Raw genomic sequence first — 20,769 nt, 5'->3', positions numbered from 1 at the left:
AACCCCAACTGCAGAAACTACTGCAACTTATGTGGTTGTTTCTCAAATCTTTCCTATAAAATGTAGATACCCTGTAACTGGGTGCTTTAAACGGTTTGACTTCACTGACTGAACAGTTGCAACTGTTTGATTGTATTTGATTGAAGCAATTGATGGTAATCTGACACTGAATTTTGGTGTTTGCACTGGTATCCACTTTAGGTGCCTTGGGTTGTATCTGCCCCCTTGCATTGGGATGTTATGCTGTAAACAAATATGGAGAGAATCCATGTTTAGCATGTGTTCCTGGAGGAATGGCATCGATGAGGACCCACATGAGGCTTACATATGGCATCCAAGTAGGCTACATAATTTTATATTAACATTTGTGATCTGACAACTGGTTGGCAGAAGTTTAAAACCCTCTCTTATCTGAGTAAAACAGAACAGTCTGTGTGTGTTTGTGAAGGGGATACTAAACTGACAGAACTCAGAGTTTCAAATTATTGTGCAACATTAGCAAATTGTCATCAACGATGTGATGACTCACCTCTCTTTGAGGAAACAACAACAGATTCTGCCAAGGACAGACAGTGATTTACCTAGACAATTTAAATAACAGGATGTATGCAGTTGAGAATATGTACCACTTGCGTTTAAGGCCAATATGTAGGCCTTACTGACACACATCTCTTATGTTCTTTCAGGGTACACTGTGCAATGACGCTTTGATGACGACCTTTTGTGGATGGTGTGAGACGTGCAGGATGGCCAGAGAGATTCGGTTCAGAAATGGAGACATTTCCTGACACACACACAGACTCGTAGCTTATATTGCAGCAACACTGGTCTATTACATTTCGCAACAATGTTATTTCTCAGTTTCCCTCCCACACGTGCACACCTCTAATACGCACATGTATGTCTTGCATCCTTTGTTAGTTCTTAAAGACCTATGTGTTTATGTTTGTCAATTTTCAATAAATCATGAAAGAAAAACATATTTTATGTCTTAACCTTTTCCCAGTCCACCTCATTCTGATCCCTCACAACTGAACTGATGGGCATTAAGTAGAGCTGGTGGTAAAAGTCAAACCCATAGACTATATATACAGTCGTCTATGGTCAAACCGTGTAAACATTTGAGCAGATCTTTTAGTAAGGCCCTCGATGATTGGTTCTTGCTCGTCGTGACCTGGCAACCAAGTGAAAGCTTTCAGACGCTTTATCCCAAACAGCAAAAAGAATCCAGGCTCTGTCTGTTTTGTTGCCACAATCAAGTTATTAGAGTAAATTATAAAACTGAAGGGTTGCTTCAGCGTGAACATCCAACATGTCTTCGAGAACACTACCTCTTCTCTTCATTAATCTCGGTGGAGAAATGCTTTACATCCTGGATCAACGCCTACGAGCTCAGAATATCCCAGCCGACAAAGCCAAGAAAGGTAACATTAGCTAGGTCCTAGCAATGCAATTAGCTAGCAGCTTGTAGACTATGGTAACAGTAACGTTAGGACGAGAAAACCAGCCATTCAGATACGCCAGTTGTACACTGATCCACGAAGCATAAGCCATAGCAACAGGTTACCACAAACGATTTTATACATTATATTGCATTGCGCTGGCGGTATAAAGCTGTTGTGTCAGCCAGGGCCAAATGAAAGCTTTATGCTACGTCTCATGGTCACAGAATAGCTCTGGCTAGATAAGTTATGTTAATGTCATAACGACAAGCAAGTTATTTACAGCAGATCTTGTTGTTTGATCTTTGACAGTCTGTCAAACTAACGGTAACGTTGCGTTATCAGTCATGCTAAATCACTACTAGCCAGTAATGTCTCCCAGACAGACGTTTAATCTTTGTCTTGCGTTAACCTCAGATAACTGTCTGCTAACTATTCAAGTGAGCATATTTTTTAGTAAGGAAACTGAAAATATTTAGATGGCCAATAGCTTGACCTTAGTACTTTTAAATAAGAAGTGCATGGGCTAATTTATCCATGCAACGTCATTCTTGCCTGCCACAGACCAAGGAGTACCGTTAATGTTAATATGTATAACCATCTTATTAACAACTTATCGTAGTTTGCTTTAGCAAGAGACATGCTTATTGCAGTGTGATTTCTCTCGGAAGACCAGTCATTAACCTTACTCTGAAGTTAATATCAACTGTTGTTACATCTGATCTTTATTATTTATATTTACCTAGTAGCTGATGCATGGCTAGAGGAGGACAGAAGACAAGGTAAACATGTCCTTGCTTCACCGATGGTAGGCTGCATAGGCTGCAGTTTCTCGCTGGGTGTTACATCAACAGAAAATGAGGGGTTTTTAGTCTCGCTGGTGTGCTCCCCCTTCATATGCCAAACTAGTTCTATCAATCTAAGTAGGCTACGCTGCAAATCCACATGCTGGCTGCCAATGTAGGCCTAGTCTGGCTCAGGTTTTTTGCTCACAATACGTGTCAGAGCCTGTACTACTCAGAATGTGCACCATTGGAAGACTCGCGTCGAGCTGGTTATTGTTGTCATTGTTGCCTGGGGCATATGCTTGAAGACTGTTTAGGGCTTCACTTGTCTGCCTGAGGGAGTGCTATATTTCAGTGTAGAAGATTGGTCACTAATGGTCAGTCGTCTTACTGCCTCTATATTCACTTCGCTTATGACCAAACACCCAAACCTCCCAGTGAACCTCCATCCCACATTGTGATGTGCTTGTTCTGTATCCTCTGTGTCCTGTGATGTGGCAGTAATGAATGACATCATCACTACCATGTTCAATAAGAAGTTCCTGGAGGAGCTGTTCAAGCCACAGGAGCTGTACTCCAAGAAGGCCTTGAGAACTGTTTTTGACCGACTGGCCCATGCCTCAATCATGAGGCTCAACCAAGCCAGCATGGACAAGGTACATCAATGTCTATATGTGCTATATGGTGGGTAATTGAACAAGGAAACACAAGGTGATAAGGAATTTGGATTGAATTATATCTGGACATTTTCACCAAAACGTAAAATAAATGGCAACTGTTATTCTGAATGCCTGTAATTTATTGATGTTAGTAGACCTACTATACAATATGATTCCTTTGAGGTGGTTATTTGGCCAACATTTAGCCAAATGGCACCCTCTGGTGTGTGGTCATGTTGACTTACGGTTGTATTGTGTCAGCATTTCACAGGTGATTAGGCTATACATTCGTTGTAAACGTCATACTGAATACTAAACATCATTCTGAATGTTGTATTATTCATGCTAATAGATGGCCTTGAACCTTTCTTGAATCCTACACTATAGTTTTAAGCATACTTACAAAATGTCAGGATTTATTACATCATACATCGAAAAAGTAAAATGTAACTTTTGTTTTTTATGTCTTTATTGTCCTATGTGCCTCTGTCCTGCCAGCTCTATGACTTGATGACCATGGCTTTCAAGTATCAGGTCCTGCTCTGTCCACGACCAAAGGACATCTTGCTGGTCTCCTTCAACCATATGGACGCCATCAAAGACTTTGTGAGAGACACACCCAGCATCCTCAGCCAGGTGGACGAGACGTTTCGCCAGCTCATAGAGGTGGGTCACATCCACTGCACAGGCCACAGCACAGCATGTGGTCACAGCATCCACCCGAAAGCTTCTTACAGAGTGGACAGGTTCATTTAATTCTCATGTTTTTTGGAGTTTTTGGTATGTTACAGCAGAGTCTAAACCAGAAATCACATGGAATGAAGTCACAGGAATAATGTATTAACCGTATTCTTGGTTACATTCACAGATATATACCCCACTGTCAGCTGGGGAGTTGCAACTGATCAGGCAGACCCTCCTCATATTCTTCCAAGACATGCACATACGAGTGAGTCATGTTATGCTTGCTGTCTCAGCTGGATGGGCTAGGGGTGAAGGTTATGTGAAATAAATGGAAATGGGAAGTTCATACAACGAGATTGGGAAACCACTTAGTTGGGTAACTAACCATCATTGAGCAACAGCTGTAGCAACCAGGGAGTGTGATTGATTGATTTTGTTGTTTTTACCTGTTCTAGGTGTCCATATTCCTGAAAGACAAAGTACAGAATTCCAATGGGCGTTTTGTGCTCCCGACGTCTGGTCCAGTGCCATGTGGAACACAGGTTCCTGGACAGATGAGGTGCGACGACACACCACTAGTTAAACATTATCTGATCTAGCTGGGGTTCTCTTAATGAAATGTAACTTTCTGAATCGCCATTTTGATGTTGTTGTGAAGCTTGAAGTATTGAGTCATGCACAGTTGTTAGTTGGAGCTGTCTTATCTGACTTCAACCTGTTGTAAATTATATTCCAGAGTCAACCTCTCTAAGCCTTGGCTTCCTCCATTTTTGGCCTCACTCCTTGCTCTTTCTTATCTCTGTCCGTTTCTGTCTAGCTCACTTACTGTAGACAAACCCTTTTGAGAGTTAATTGCATTAGCGAAGAGACTGTTGGATGTTACAGCCATCTAATTTTAGCTGGGTCTACTTTTAGCATAGCTCTAATTGTGATAGGATTGTGTGTGGTCATGCTGAAATGGCTTGAAACATTAATGTGTCACGGAGCAATGGTTCATGAACAATAGAGTTTGTAGTCTGAAAATGAAAACAAAAATAGTGCTTTGGTTGTCATGTAGATCGTCAGATGTTACCGATTTTACCTAAAAATGGGTCTTACAGCATATTGGACTTAACGAGTCTGAAGTGCATTCTGTGTTAAAATAGGCTTTGGATAACCCAGCAGTATATCTGTATATTGTGAATTGAGCCTGAAAATGTTGTAAAAAGTATATGTTTGTGTTTCTCTGTTTGCCTGTCTCTCTGATGTTTCAGGCAGTTCAGTTGCTCTGGCGAGGAGCTTAAGAGACTTCAGTTCTCCAATGGTGGGAACTATACCAGTGCTCTCCGTGAGGGCTCGTTTGAAATGTTTGGCGAGAGGGTAATCAAGTTGGGCACAAACATGTAAGCCTCACTCACCGGTCCATAAAGTTCATTACAAATGGCAGTATCATGAATACCAACAGCTAATGATATGAACTGAAATGAGAACAGTTAATGCACTGACAAATGTATGTTATTATTTAGACATGATTTGAGTTTAAGTGTTTATGTTGCCCTTTAGGTATAGCGTGAGTCGTCCTGTGGAGACCCACATGTCAGGGACATCAAAGAACTCTGCACAGCACACCAAGGTGAAATGAGTTTGCATGTAAATGGGTGTCATTTGTGACATTGTTTTTATATAGGAATGGGTTTATTCTAATGCTTTCAAACTATTTTTTTCAATACATTTTAGGTGAATACTGCACCCAACCCTCTTGCAAAAGAAGAACTAAATCTGCTTGCAAAGCTGATGGGGGGCTTGGAGATGCAGACGCCTACCAGCACAGACTCAGGGTTCCGTGTGAACCTATTTGCCACAGATGAAGAAGAGGAGTGAGTTTTTTTTTCTATCTGGCCATCTAATCTGCTTTCAAAGTGGTGCTCCATGAGAACATATCTCTAAAACCAATTGTGTGACTGCCATCATTTGCCTGTATCTCTTGTCTTTCTTCTTGATCACAGAGAAGCTTTAATATCAAGACCGGATGAGCTGTCATATGAAGTTATAAATATCCAAGCAACCAAGGTAAGATAAAGTAATATGATATTATACTAATATAAACATTATTCTCCTGGACAGACACAATTTAATTTCTGGAATTAGGCAGGAATTAGAGGTACACAGTGAGGCTACTGTCTAATTTGAAATGGAATAGTAGACAGACCATAGGTAGTAGAATAATCTGTGTTTAGAGTGGAGCCACTTATAGATGTTTCTTCTAAACAGCATAATTTGTTTTATTGACTGGAAGAGCTGGACTGGTGAATCTGGGATAGGTGAAGCTAACAGCATGACCACAAGTGTAATGATCACAAGATGAACACTAGAAGCTCTGTTTCTCATTGGCCACATGCCATGTGTTTCAGGACAAACAGGCCAATGCCGAGCTGGCCAAAATCATGGGGGAGTTTGGTGAATCTGGAGATCCCGCCCCTACCTCCAGCAGCAAAGGAGATGACCTGCTGGCCATGATGGACGGCCTGTGATGCAGTGTGGGTCTGTAGCGGTCCTCAAGGCTAAGGCTAAGCAGGTTAGGCACAGTCATGGTGTCATGCTGTGGACAAGGCATGGAGTAGACTGAGTACCTTTGCCTCACAGCTAGTGTGGACCCGTATGTGCCCCACACAAGGCACAACCTCCATTGTGTGTGTTTATAGAGTGGAGGTGTGATGGGAGGACGACTCAGGTTTTGGCTCATCAAGGTATTTTGGGTCATCAAAAATCTGCTGCAATAGTTTACCTTTCGGGCAGAGGGCAAATTGTTTGCTTCAGTGTATTGTGTGTGTGTGTGTGTGTGTGTGTGTGTGTGTGTGTGTGTGTGTGTGTGTGTGTGTGTGTGTGTGTGTGTATGGCCGCGACTAGAATCACCTCAGAGCATTTCTTGGTGTTGCTCCTTCATGGGCCCCAAAGCTTTCCCGAACAGTTGGTGCCACACTGTGTTTCATCAGCACCAGGAAGTGCTTTACAACAGCTTATTAAGGTTGCATTGCTTTTCCATACCACCAGGGGGCATACTTCATCTACAGTCATTTTGCAATGGTAAATCATGTGTAATTGAAATGCTGGTGTTCTATAACCAATGTGTTAACCAAATACTAGTCCCCAGGCTTAGTTTCTGTCATTGCTGTAAGGTTATCATGTTCAGTTTGGTTAAACACTTTCAGAATCCTCATTTCAATTACTCATGGTTTCAGTTGTTAACATAAGAGTTGCACATGCTGTGCATGTTAGTTGTTTGAGAGGTTTTCAGCTCCTTGATCCAGCACCTGCCGTAAAAGCCCAGGCAATTGTTAATGTGTCAAGAGAGTGAAGACAGAAAACCTAAGTGCACTTGTCATTGTGTTTCAAAGTTGTATATCCAAAAATATATGTATGAACTGAATGTTATTGTCAGTTGGTCACAAAACTTTAAATGGTCAAATTTTAAGAAATGTTGCCTAGTCCATGGTTTAAAACATTTTACTGACTCACCACTGTAATGAATTTGATAATAATGTAGACGCCAATAAGGCCCCAATTACAAACAATTTTGTGAATACATTTTTGAACTTATTGTGGTTATTTATTGACGCATTTCATTGCATCTGTGTTTTTATTCTTTCTGTGAAATAGACCATATGTTTATGAAAACAATATTCTGTCTTTCTTTTTTTCATTAGTTTTTCCCCAAAAGTAGTGTGAATAAAAATTCTCTGAACTTGGCTGTTATGAAGTCACATGTTTGTGTTTAGTGCAAGATTATCTTAACCTACCTCTGAATTTTAAATTTAACCTTTCACAAATTCTAAATGGAACATTTTGACCTTGTTGATTTGACATGAAAATGCTCGTAGTGAATTTCCCATAACCTACTGTACGGTACAGTCAGTGACCGATAAACCAGGACTACTAAGTCTTTGTCACAATGTCCCACCACCCACTCAGAGCCAGAGCTGCATCCCACACAGCCAAGACATGTTTGGCAGTTGAATGACTGTGTTTCAAGCAAGCAATATTGAAAGACATGTATTCATTTGTGAATCTGGGGGAGATAACGCCTACATCTGTACCTTAGTGAGCTGCTTGATCTCATGCTAGCGACATCACTCCAAACATTCATGCTGGGGGAAAAAAACATCTACCTCATTTTAACTATTTTAAGACAGGCATGGCTGTTGAAAAATGATACAAGATTATACTTATCACATAGCCTTATGTTCTTTTTTGTTTGTTTGTAAATAGTAATTCAACCAGGTGAAAAGGTCAGCTCTTAGTTTCATGACGCTGACACTCAGTGAGTCAGCATTGAAGTCTACATTAAAAACAATATTATATTATGTACATATACGGTACATTAAAAACAATATTAGAATATACTTGTTGCATGGACCAACTTGGAAGAGTATTTATATGCATGGAAATGTTTCAACTCAGTACACCTCTGCCCCAGTGCACCCCATGAGAAAATAAATATCACTTATCAAATCTCTCAACCCCTTTTTCAAGACGCATGGTCAGCCATACACCAAAGTTGGCATGTAGGTGCTGCAGATGCAAATTCACAATTCATTGTACTGTCAGTGATTGTTGGGATAGCCAAGTTCGTCAAACCACATAATTTGTCTAGACTAACCATTATAATTTGTTGACCCGTACAACATTTAGTCTGGTTCCTTTTGTGTCATTTACTGTTTTACCTTTTCCTCAGCCACTCATTCGGCTGACATCATGGCATTTCTCAGAGGATCCCCATAGCAACAGCACCTGTTTTGCATGGATACAACAAATGGAAAGGCAAGTCAAAAAGAAAATATCAGAGTCTGGGCTTGTCTCTATACACCCTTACACTCCACCCACAATCACGCACACTCATACCTACACACACACACACACACACACACTTAGAATAACTAAAATACAACAATCAAAACATGCTGAGACACCGCTCTGAGTGAGTGTGGGGGTGGGATATCTCAAAATGAAGAAACATTCTCGACACTCATCCTGGCTAGGACTAACATGGGGAATAAGCAGTCACTATCTCCTAGAAGGCATGAAACCCAGACATGCACGACAAACACATACAATTAGCCCATGCAGCTATGTCAGATGGCAGTTATATGGTTTGTGAGTATATGTGTAGGTTGAATACTTCAACAATGAAATTATTTCACCACAAAAACAAACATCCTCATTTACATAGCCACAAGATTCTACCACAAGTAGGCTGCATGACATTAAAAATAAAACAACGACTTTGGAGTTTAGCCATAAAGGAATAATAAAGCAATTAATCTCAATGGAATCAATTTAAATGGGCAGTTGGAGCATTTTTTTAAAGCAGAGATCTTCAAACAATGACAAAAAATGGCTTATATTAATGAGCAATGTTGTTTTACACAATATGTATTTTGGAGGTCCCGGGGTTCTTAGCCTGAAACACATTTAAGACTTCTGGTATATCAAGCAAACTGGCACAAACTGTGTGTTTTTAGTTTCTGTTCAACATTAGAATCAGCCATCCACTAAATAAATTATTGCAGCTAAATTAAGTAAGCTTAAATCACTGGAACATCTCGGCATGTTGCATTTAAAGTCAATCATTAAACAGACAAAAGGAAACACACCCATGTACAGATTAACTGTTGTCTGTTGGTGCACTTCTCACTCTCTCTCGCTCTCCTGCCGTTCTTTTAAAATATTTTCTCCATTGCCCGTGGGCATACACAGAATGAATCAGAGTTTCCACACCTCTAAAGGAGTGGGCTGGCCGATAAGCCACAGGCTGTCATAAATGTTTCATGTGGCTGAGGGCAAGAGCTGAGCTGAGTCAGAGCAGGAAAGCTACAGAGTCCAACCTCAGGTGCTGCCCTTTAAATGGTCCTCTCTGTTTGATTAGTTGGCCCCGCACCTTCCCACTGGTCTCAGACTTAGAGGGGTGGGTGGGACTGTTGATTATGCAAAGGTGGGCTAAATATGGATCACACTGAAAACGGATAGTGGACTGTGTGAACTGCCTCAGACAATGTCAGCCAAGAATGCAGTGTGATTAATAGGCCTAACTGTAAAACAGAGCGGCACACAAGTGCCAGTAGGGACTGTGTGATCCATGACATGTTGGATTTTCTCCATAATATTCTCATCGGTCAAATTTAGCCAAATTTGACGTCACTGTAGGCCTATAACCCTATAATGTCTATAACATTTACTCAATTTAACTTCCTTTATTTCTAGTTGGTTAGAATCATCCAGTTCTGCACTTGTCTCTGAACGTTGAGCGTCTTTTATGAATGCACCAACCTCGTTGTAGAAAATTATGAATAGGGATATATTGGCCATTGTAGGCCAACTCACTGAGTCATCATTTTGGATGCAGTTGTCAATGATCCTGTTGTAAGCAAATACCCCGCCCCCATTCAGCACGATACATTAAATATTAATGTAACTTTACTTCATCAGTGGGCTCGGGATAGTCTTGTTTCAGAGCAGGGTAGATATGATAGATTGCTGAATGGTAATTGACTGTGGTGGTTGTTTTATTGGCTGAGCAATCCTGTCATTCATTCAATGTGCGTCATTTCCGTTGTCAGGTGGTGCTATGGAAAGATGTGATCAGAGCCGTCGATAGAAGGCTTTTCCTGGCTGCACTATTCCGTAGTAAAACAACTTCAAATTTGCGGAGTACCCAGGCTTTTGTTTTGAAAACATTCGTCTATATTGAATCTGAAGAGTTTGTGAGTGTAAAAATGCTCCGGTTGTAGAGCACGTACGATTTTCTCGGCGGTTTTACCTCGAGGTAAGTTGTTGTTAAAGAGCCCTTCAGTCGACTCATCTGAGATTTGAACCGAGTTTGGTGGCGACATCACTAGCCAGTCAGCTATATTACTTTTTTTAAAGACCCAGATGAGTTGATATACACGTGTGATATTTACAGTACTATGCGAAAGGTATATTTTTCAACCTCAGCGCTGCCCTTGTTACTTCTCGTGCTATGTAAATAGGCGATATTGTTCAACTCAGCGTCTGAGTTGTCTTTACCAGTCCTGCTAACGTTAGCAGAGGCTAGCCAGTTGTCGCTGGTAAGGATAACTACATATGTCGAAGTTATCAACCACCTTAGAATTTAGTAGGCATATGTTAGCATTTTGCATAAAGCAAACTGTTTCTGTCGCAACTCGTATGTCACCGTTCCATGTGCTTGTGTTGTGTATTGTGGTCTTGTGGTTGTGTGTGCATCCTTCGTTTGGTGTCTGGCTAGTGCGAGTTAGCGTTGTTAGAAGCCCTGGCTCTAATGTTAGTAGCTAGCGATAGCTAACTAGCTAGCTAATTTTGCCTAGTCTTGTTGAGAAGGACATGTCTACGAACGTCTTGAACCAATTGTTTCTGGTTTGTAACGTTAACGTAATATAACTCGAGGTTTGCGTGATATGCGCTGCTTTAAATGTGTCTGAATTGTCCCTATACATTACGATGCATTAACCGCCGTAGCTGCTTTTGCCGTGAGTCATAACTGAATGCATAACGTTAACGTCGGTGAAATTAGTTGTGCTAACGGTCAGTTAACGTTATCGGAAAATGCCAAGGAATCCGGCATCTGTGGACCTTCATCTGACATTATCTCATCGGTTGGTGTCCGACTTGAATGCTTCTGTGTTTTCTTCTCTGAAACGAATATTGTATCTGCAGTGTAGCCACAAGCTAAAAGTTATAAGGTTGACTTTGCACATCTTATTTGGACGGTTTGATCGACCTATCCGTCCGAACAACGTTACAGGCATCCTCATTTTAGCAGGTAATTGGTGATGCACGCAGCATTTTGAAGCTTATTCAGTTGCAAGTCGGTCATTCGAGGCAACTATGATGGCAAGGAGAAAGATGCCACTGGAGTTGCCTGAGTTTGCAATTAGGCAAACGTGAGCCAATTTGAGTAAATGTAGACCTTAGTGTTAATCTGTCGTGTTAAATAACGTTACTATGCATCCGGTTGAAAATCTAGTTGTCTTTTCGTAGAATATTGGTTACCAGCCCTTGGGAAACATCCGAGTTTCCACACCCTACGCTAACGTTACTTTGTGGCATTGTCTTTTGTCTCCATGCAGCACTCTGCCGTTCAGTCGCTAGATATCATAATGTTAACCAGCTAAGTACTCCTCCTGACTTGCCATTCAATGTTTGTGGTTAATATCAACCATTCTCTCCCTAGTATCGTTAATGGTAATGTTTCTTTTTGCAACAGCATAAGTGCCACAATATATTTTTGGGGAACTTTGTTCTACCATCGGCTAGTCCACGTGCTCGTGTTTACACAGTGGTGTTGATTGATCACCGTAGTCTGTGGTCTTTTTTCTCTTGGTTCTTCCTTCAGGAACATTGTCTTCCAGTACGGGTAATTGAACCCAGTGAGCTAGCAGACGCGTGGTTTGGATACCTCGCCGAGGTAGAGCGAGTGCTGGCGATGGCTGTTAAACCAGATAGTGGGTGGATCTCATGCCGCCTATGGTGTCTCCCGGCTCAGTGTACTGGGCTATTTTCAGAACTGCGTGCTGGCGAGGGAGAGGAGCGTGCCTCCACTCTTGTCTTAGATAATATGCATCAGACTAGGTGTGCCTCTGCTTTCTCTGTCTCCCCCTCAGTCCTTCCCCTTGATGTTAGTCTTTGCAGTGATGTTATGCATGATACCGTTTGATGTGAGGGATAGGCCTATTTTTTCCCCGTTTTTTTTTTTCTTCAGACATTACTGTTTAGGCTAGTCACCTGAAGAGCCCCCATAAGCAACTAAAAAAGATTTGTTAAGCAATTTCTCAACAATGACTTTGAAGCACAGTTGCAGTCAGAGGTTAAAAGATAACAAAGTGTGCTGCCAAGCACATGACCTTGAAATGGGATCCAAGACACCCCCCACACACACGTACACACTCAATCCCAAGTCCTGGCAGTCCTGGCCAGTGTTGTATTTATGAATGAACACCAGCTTTGTTGTACAGAAGGCTGTCTATTCCCTAGTCACTGCCATTCTGACATGGCAGCCTGAGGACGGCCTGTCCAGGCGAGTGGCCTTGATTCTCAAGTAGCCAGAGAAGGCAGATCAGTGGTGGCACAATTGTGGAGGCTGCACCGGGCGCACAGCGCTCGGCTCTGTGACAATCACGATACTCAGTCACAGTCTGTCACGCTGTCGTCTGTCTGGACACTGAACAGTCATTTTCAAAGAGGATGATTCATGCTTAATGGTTGCCAACTGTTGCCCGACCTGGCAGAATGTTCTGCTCGCGCTCACTCTCACTCTGTGTCTCAGGCAGAGGGATTGCCAATGACTGTCCTTAGTACCCGTGTGTGTATGTAATGTGTGAATGCCCGGGAAGATACACATGCTACGGGCGCTTGTGTGGCAAGTGTCAACTGACGGTGTAAACTCAACCTGTCACAATTTGAATCTGTGTAGGTGGCGACGATGGCAAACTGATAACAAAATGTCCAGACATGTTGTGAAAGCTTTCACCTAAAATATATAACATCTACGTGACTTTTTGAGAGAATGTAAACCTCTGCAGCAACAGAGAGCCTCTCTCTATCGTGCTCTTGTTTGTTTGGTTGTAGGATACATTGAACCATTTTGTGCTCACTGAGGAGGGTAGTTGCCTAGCAGTGCTTGGGTCTCTCAAACTGCTTTTTTGTCTCTTTCAAATATTCAAGAGGTGTTTTGCATGATCGTTTGTGTGCGTGTGTGCGCGCGCGCACGCATGTGCACATTTGGTGTCATCCTCTGGTATCTCATATTCATGACACGTCGTAGCTGGAGAGAACCTCTGGGCTGAGCGTGATTCACCGCCGCCAGCGGGACTCGGCATCCCGTCACGGGAAGCTGAAAGAGTTTCATCACATTAGAGGAAGCCACCAGCTACTCAAAACACATCCCTCTCAAGCCCCGACCAGCGCTGGTGCAGGGGATCTTTTCTTCTGCTTTCCCCAGTCCTGCTGCACCAAAGCCACGTGCTTACACTTACACGAAATGAAAGTTGATGTTGTGTGCAGCCCCCCCCCTCCCCCCCATCCAAAAAAATGAGGGAGAAAATAGGAACCAAAAATATCCGCTTATGAGAAAGGGAGAGGAAGTGACAGTCATGCTTCAGCCAGATTAAATGCTGATTTCTCAGTAGATACGGCTCAGCAGATTAAAAGCACAAGGATTGCAGAGGAGAGAAGAGAGGGGGGAAAATAAATGTATAGGAGCCGAGAGCCAAACCAAGAAGTAAGCTGTCTATTTTGGTGGATGTGACCATGCTTTACATCCATGCCCCTGTGCCATCTGGGGGTAATTCCAGCCTGCTTTTCTCTGACTTTTGATGTTTTTCATGGGTGCCCTAGCTGCTGGCTACAGTCGATGCCATTGTGTGTGTGTGTGTGCCGAATTTCTCAGCCCTAGTGTCATCAGCAGGACCCTCAGCTGACATGGCCTCATCTTCATGAGCTGCCGACGATTGACCCCTTTAACGGTCTGCCGTTAGCAAATTGAGGTGGTGGGTGTTTGTGTGTGTGTGTGTGTTTTGCTTAAGGAGGGGCCAGGTCATGAGTACCACCCCTCCCCTTTTCACACACACACACTCAACTCACTCCATTCTTTTCTCCCTCCCCCTATCTGTATCATCTTGCCTATGAGTCAGCCTGCCGTTGCCGGTGGTGCTGGTGGGGCTGTGTGAAGTGGACGGGGTTACTCGGCCTGCTCCTGCTCACGCTCACACTCTGCTACCAGCCACACACACACAGCAAGAGGGTTGCTGTTCTCCGCAGACTTCTGTGCTCTCCATCCGCTGTGGACAGTCCAGAGTTCCATTCACAAGGGCTTGTTTCTGTTTGAGTGCAGTTTGCTGGACAGGATTTACACCACCACGGTGCTTATTGTGTGTGCTTGTTGTGTGAGTGTGTGTTTGTTTGTGTGTGCCTGCATGCAGATTATTGTCTGTGTTGGTTTATACTGTGCTAGCAGTACTTTACCTAATGCTCTTTGCTCCTGTGTCTAACAGCCTTATTGTTTTTCTGCCTGCCGCAGTTCCACGATGTCCAAGCGCCGTGCTTCAGAGAGGGGAGCAGGGGAATCGTCCGGGCGGGCCAGCAAGCTACTGTGCACGGGCATATCAGGCAGTAACGCCAAGAGAGCCGGCCCGTTTGTCCTGGGTAAGAAAAGCAGGCATTTTTCCTTTTACTTATACGCTCTCGCTCTCCTTATAGTGTGTGTGTGTAAGAAAGTGTGAGTAAGTGAAGGGGCGGTAGGGGAGTCTTGCGCAAGAAAGCGCTCTCCTAATGTCTCGGTCAGTGCGTACAGGAAAGGGGGAAGAAAAGATGAAAGAAGGGGGGCTTCTGTGTGCCTGAGAAAAGAATGTAAAGAATTTCTTCCTGATCTCCGTGACTGGTTGTAAGTGCGCTGCAAAACTGGGAAAAGGATAGTGGTATGTCTTTTTTTTTTTTTTTTTTTTTGGGAGGACCCGCTCTCCTTAAATTCCCCTCAAGACAGTTGTGCAAACGGTTAGGCTAAAGTACTTAGTTGCACCCTCCCGCAGCAAGTAAAGGCGCGACTTTCGTCAGCTTGCTGTGTCGACGGCTATTGTTGTGATAAGGGCCACTGATGGGTGGGTGGGGAGGCATTGCAGAGGATTATGCCCCATTTAACCACCTTTTGCTTGGGCAGCTGTCCTTTTCTTCAGACCCGGGGAACGCCGGCACATCTGTTTGCACTAATTGCACTATCTACTCTGTTCTCGGCGTCACCCCATTTACTTCAGTTTAAATAATGCTTGTCTAATCCTCCCGTTGTCTCTCAGGTTGCACTTATAGCTGCTGTAAGAGTCTATCTAAGCTAAGAGGCTCTCACAGGCTCTAAGCCATTTTTAAATGTCAGTATCTAATTGTATTGGGGATTTCAAAAGGAACAGCTACTTCTGTTTGGCAGTTATTTTGCTTGTGCTCAACACTATTAAAGTGAGACTGTCTACCTGAAGTGTGTTACATTGCATTTACTTTTCAATGCAGTAAGTGAGGAACAACACGCTTCAAATGCTAATGCAAATAGTCAAGAAATGCAATTATGGCTTAAAGTAGCTTATAGGCGTCCTGTGTTTCCTATTTTCCATTGTTGTTGTGTTTTAGGAATAGATATGCATCCAGTTCAAATGTACATGTGATCCACTTTTGCATAAAGCACAGCTTTGTGTAATTGAAAATGTGTCTGACTCTCTCTCTCTTCTTCAGGACCGCGACTGGGGAACTCGCCTGTTCCCAGCATAGTCCAGTGTTTGGCCAGGAAGGACGGAACAGATGACTTCTATCAACTCAAAGTGAGTGATTAGTGTGTGTGTGTGTTTTTGTGTGTCCGTGCGCATTTCCTTGCTACTCTCCCCCTGTTCTTGGCTCCCCTAGTCATTCTTGTGTGTGTGTGTGTGTGGGCAGATGGAACAGGGCATCATCTAACAAACAAAAGCCACTACTGTCTCTGCCTCCGGACTGAACCTTTGACCTCCCCTCCTGTGCAAATGTCTTTGATTCTGACCTTTTTTACGGCTCCTGTACCAGGGCCAGGCCGGAGCTGTGTGTGTGTGTGCACACCACTACACACATGCGCCAAATGCGGCACACAGTCTGGTTTACGGGGGCTATTAAATAATGGCTTCATCGCAGGCCTGTCGTCAGTGCCACACGCCGAACTCTTGACCTCCCCGTGCCCCACGGCGCAGACAGACAAGGCCCTTGCACTCCTGTGTGGACAGACAGCCCCACACCACACTGTCCACACAGTCTTCCTGGCAGTGTGTGTACACAGAGGGGCCAGAGGGGAAACGACTCGCTCTTTATGGGTCTGTTTTGGCAGAGTTTCTCTGGAGGTTATGTGCTGGTGATGTATTGATAGTGGGTTAAAGCGCATTTTGAACAGGACTGCATAGTGCTGTGTTAATGAATGTAAAAAGTAAGGGTGTGCATTTAAAGTCACCCTTTCCAATATGTGAATCCGTGTTGTGAGCGTGACCTTTGACCTGCTGTGCAGATCCTGACGCTGGAGGAGCGTGTGGATGGGGCAGGAGAGACACAGGAGGAGCGGCAGGGCAAGATGCTGCTGCACACTGAATACTCGCTGCTGTCCCTGCTGCACAACCAGGATGGAGTGGTGCACCATCACGGCCTATTTCAGGTATGGTTTTTACACACAGAACACACACACACACACTACAAGCAGTGTAAAACAGTGGTAACCTGTATAAACAGGGTGTATAAACACACTACAAGCAGTGTAAAACAGTGGTAACCTGGTATAAACAGGGTGACATAAATGACACTACTGCTTTTAAACCCTAGATTTGCTCTATATGCCACCCAGGCCCTTTGTCAAATATGTTATAATTAAGTATACTTTTACAGTATGAAAATGAACATCACGATTATACTGACCAAAATCCCCACAGAGATCGCTAGCATTGCGGTATTGGGAAAATGTTCCTAGCCTGCCACCAATGATAGACAGAACTCCTAATTGGCCTGTCCTCCATGGTACAGTAGCAACAAAATTAGAAGTCAACAGAATACCATTCATGTAGTATAGTGTCTAGTGGCAAGAGGGGAGCTGGGGACTGAAGCACCGTGACTTGTGCATAGGTTTAACGGCTGCTCATTACAACAACAACAACACATTACATTTATATAGCGTTTTTCTCGACACTCAAACATTACATACTGCTGCAACTCTGTATCTCGCAGTTGAGGTGAAGGGGGGGGGGGGGGGGGTGTTCTGGAGCACCCATAATGTGTAACGTGTGTGTCTGCAACTTTCACCAAAACAAAACACTATTGTATACTACAAATTTGATTTATCTACTGATGCATCCCTTCAGAGTTTATTTACTTTACCCCAAACTTGAATCGGTAGCATCAGGAAAGTCATTGGATTTACCCTTAAACCGGTAGCCATTACATCCCAATAAAGTATGTGCGGCACCAGCATGACAGGCTCCTCTTGAAACTACATCCAAAAAAAATGGGCGGATTACAAAAGTGCAGTGTCTTCAGGTACACACATACATCATTGTGCTGTTGTGTTATGAACACCTGAGGACAAATTGGATGCAGTCCATCTGCAGTTTGCCAAGCAAACACACACACACACACACACGCCACCTATCGCTAAACCGCTCACATCTGCCCGTAAGTAATCCCTGTCTGTGTGCTTTTTTGTTCTCGTCCAGTAATTGTCTGATGGAAAAACAGAGAGGGCAAGCAGCTCACTCACTCACTCTCATTCACTCAAATTGACTTTTGTTTTGTTGTTGCTCGTGGACACAGTGACTCACTGCTATGGACCTTCATTTTTTTGGGCCTGCATTTTCTCTCTGCATCCTTTGTGATCATGTGTGTAGCCTTTTTCTCTCTTGTTGTGATCATTTCTCTCTGCCCCTCTCTCTCTTCTGGCTCTGCACGGCCGTGCAGTGGTGCTGAGGTCCACTCCCTCCCAGACGCCCTATCGATCGGGTTTATTGTGGGCTCTCTTAGTCAGGGAGGCTGGGAGGCCGAGCTGGTTTAATTATAGCCCAGCTCTCCCAGGATACTCTGGCTCAGTCTTCCCCGATAACCAACCACACACACACACACACACACACACACACAATTCATTCTTAGCTTAAAGAGATCAATGCTTGGCTGTTATGTCCCCTTGTTCTTGGATGACTGCAGGAGAGTAGCTTTTATTCAGGTCCAGCCTCCATATTCTCCCTCGTTGATAGAAATGATAATAGCCCCCCTTCTCTGTTTCACCGACTCTACAGAATAGGCCAATTACAGTGGCTTTGTGATGCAGATAGTGAGATAGCAGCCTGGAAAGTCTGAATACAGAGGTAGGGGAATTATCAACGGTACGCATTTTTGTCCTTGGGGCTGCAATTTGGCCAGGCTGTAGTTTTCAAACAAAGCCAATGATCTTATCACTAGAGTTGGTGTGAAACTAATCTGTGCTCACTTCTCATTTTGTGCTGTTTAAATTGTTTTTCACAGAAGCCCCCCCCCCCCCGTCACTCATGCTTTTATTTTAGCTTCCCTGACTTATAATTAGCGTTATTAATCTGCCTCCATTATCTCTTTATTTTCTCTTTGTTTCACACTCTTCACAATCTCTCTGCTTCCTTTTCTCACCTTTTTGTTCAATTGCTTCCTTCACTTCTTCACTTTCAATCTCTATCCATCTCTCTTTGTGTCTCTCTATCAATCTCTATTTTTGTCTCCCTCTCTCCTCGTCTTTCTGTCCACATGATGTCCACAAGTGCGATCCTGTTCTAACCACCTTTCTTTGTTTGCATTGCATCACATGTATGTACAGAGCATATGAGCTGTTGCCACCAGCAGGGCACTGTCCCCCTTTCTTCTTTGTAACTGTGTGATGAGCGGCCTCGTCTTTCTCTAATGCCCTGTGCAGGACCGGGCGTACGAGATGGTGGAGGATGGAGGCGAGGCCAGCCGCGTGCGGCGCATGAAGAAGCGCATCTGCCTGGTGCTAGACTGCCTGTGCGCGCACGACTTCAGCGACAAGACGGCCGAGCTCATCAACCTACAGCACTATGTCATCAAGGAGAAGCGGCTGAGCGAGCGCGAGGCCATCGTCATCTTCTACGACGTGGTGCGCGTGGTGGAGGCCCTGCACAAGGTGTGTGTGTGTGTGTGTGTGTGTGTGCGTAGCATAGATCTGTGCGTGTTTGTGTGTGCGCGCGTACGCACGTGGGCATGGTGGACCCCCTGCACAAAGTGCGGACACCACAGCTCTGTGTGTGTGTGTGCGCGTGTATATGCACGTGGGCATGGTGGACACAAGGTACGGACACCACAGCACTGTGTTTGTGTGTGTGTGTGTGCGCGTGTGTATGCACGTGGGCATGGTGGAGGCCCTGCACAAGGTACGGACACCACAGTACTGCTGAGTCTGCTTTGATGAGTCTATGAGTGTGTTACTATGGAACTTCAGCTTCCACTGAAGTCTCTTTCGTTTCTGCTCAGATGTACGATTTTTTCCATCACAAGGCCATCTTCCCCTTTTTCTTATTCCATTGTCGGAAAACGTCTTTGTGAAAGCTTGCTTTGTGAACTAAAAGTTCCTGCTGTCCAATCCATAGTAACCCTTTTTGGTTTTTTTTTTTTTTTGCTCTGCCCTAAACTGAAGTAATTTACCGGGTTCCCACGGGTCATGGAATTTCTGGAATATCAAAGTCAGAATTCTATCATTTGTGGTGCAAAGTCTTATATATCAGGGAATTTTGAGCAGCAGTTTAAAACCTACTTGCCAATATTAATACAAATATATTTCCACTCAAAATTGGTTTATATCTGGTTATTAGCTTTACTGATTGCTTGAGTAGACCAACTTTGTTTATTCATCTCCCGCTCTAAAAAAGTAAAAGATACTTAAACGCTACGCGGCTGCTCTAAAATCATTTGCTGGTATATTGTACCATTCATTATATGGAAATTCAGGTTTTGTTGTCAGAGACAAGTCATGGAATTTTACATTTATGGGAACCCTGCATTTACATTTATTCATTTGGCAGATGTGTTTATCCAAAACGACTTAAAGCAACAGAATTTAAGCTATTAACATTAAAGCATTTTAACATTTAAGCTACAAGGCTACAGCAATAGAATAAGTGAGGTCATGTTTTAGAACTGCCCAGTAAAATGTCTCATTCTCTTGTCTCTGTGCAGAAGAACATCGTGCATCGTGACCTGAAGCTGGGCAACATGGTGCTGAACAAGAGGTAAGAACCCAGTGTCTCCGCCCTCCTTTCCCATCATCCTCTTGGGGCCCTGTCAGCTAGAGACTGAAGTCTTGTTTCCCTTTGCTGGAGCCCCACAGACAGACAGACAGACTGACTGACTGGCAGGCAGGCAGGCTGGTTGGTTGGTTGAGGGCGTCTGCACTCTGCAGACCACCCCCCTCTCCAGCCCTGTGTGACTCATACGCTGTGGTGGGAGCACTACACTGCTAGGAGTTGGGAAGGCAGCCAAACAGCAACGTGTCTACTTTGTTCTTTTTTTGTTTTGGGAGGGGGTGTGGACTGTAGTAAGCGGGGCTGTGGTGTGATGTGGTGAACTTCAGGTCAGCGCGTGCTCCTCATCAGCCAGGCAAGGCGAGGAGAGCACACTCCTCATCCGTAAAGCCCTCCTCTCCCTGAGCAC

General features: G+C 43.8%; 2 protein-coding genes across 2 annotated transcripts in view; both read left to right on the top strand.

The window, feature by feature from the left end:
* The first annotated feature begins 1,155 nt into the window (after positions 1–1,155).
* On the top strand, positions 1,156–7,295 carry oscp1b (organic solute carrier partner 1b). The gene is made up of 10 exons (XM_048261174.1): positions 1,156–1,424; positions 2,729–2,883; positions 3,385–3,552; positions 3,755–3,835; positions 4,026–4,129; positions 4,824–4,952; positions 5,113–5,182; positions 5,287–5,426; positions 5,556–5,619; positions 5,961–7,295. The coding sequence occupies exons 1-10, from the start codon at positions 1,313–1,315 to the stop codon at positions 6,078–6,080; spliced, it is 1,143 nt and encodes a 380-aa protein (XP_048117131.1). The 5' UTR covers positions 1,156–1,312; the 3' UTR covers positions 6,081–7,295.
* A 2,835-nt stretch (positions 7,296–10,130) lies between these two features.
* The window catches only part of stk40 (serine/threonine kinase 40), a 25,478-nt gene continuing 14,839 nt past the window's right edge, over positions 10,131–20,769 (top strand). Inside the window, exons 1-6 of the mRNA XM_048260548.1 lie at positions 10,131–10,369; positions 14,621–14,745; positions 15,817–15,902; positions 16,607–16,750; positions 19,019–19,246; positions 20,296–20,348. Coding sequence (XP_048116505.1) covers positions 14,628–14,745; positions 15,817–15,902; positions 16,607–16,750; positions 19,019–19,246; positions 20,296–20,348 — 629 coding nt within the window. The 5' untranslated portion in view covers positions 10,131–10,369; positions 14,621–14,627. The remainder of the gene's footprint in view (positions 10,370–14,620; positions 14,746–15,816; positions 15,903–16,606; positions 16,751–19,018; positions 19,247–20,295; positions 20,349–20,769) is intronic.

Source organism: Alosa alosa, chromosome 13 (assembly GCF_017589495.1).
Source record: "Alosa alosa isolate M-15738 ecotype Scorff River chromosome 13, AALO_Geno_1.1, whole genome shotgun sequence".
NCBI lineage: Eukaryota > Metazoa > Chordata > Actinopteri > Clupeiformes > Clupeidae > Alosa > Alosa alosa.
This window is presented reverse-complemented; position numbering and strand designations above follow the sequence as displayed.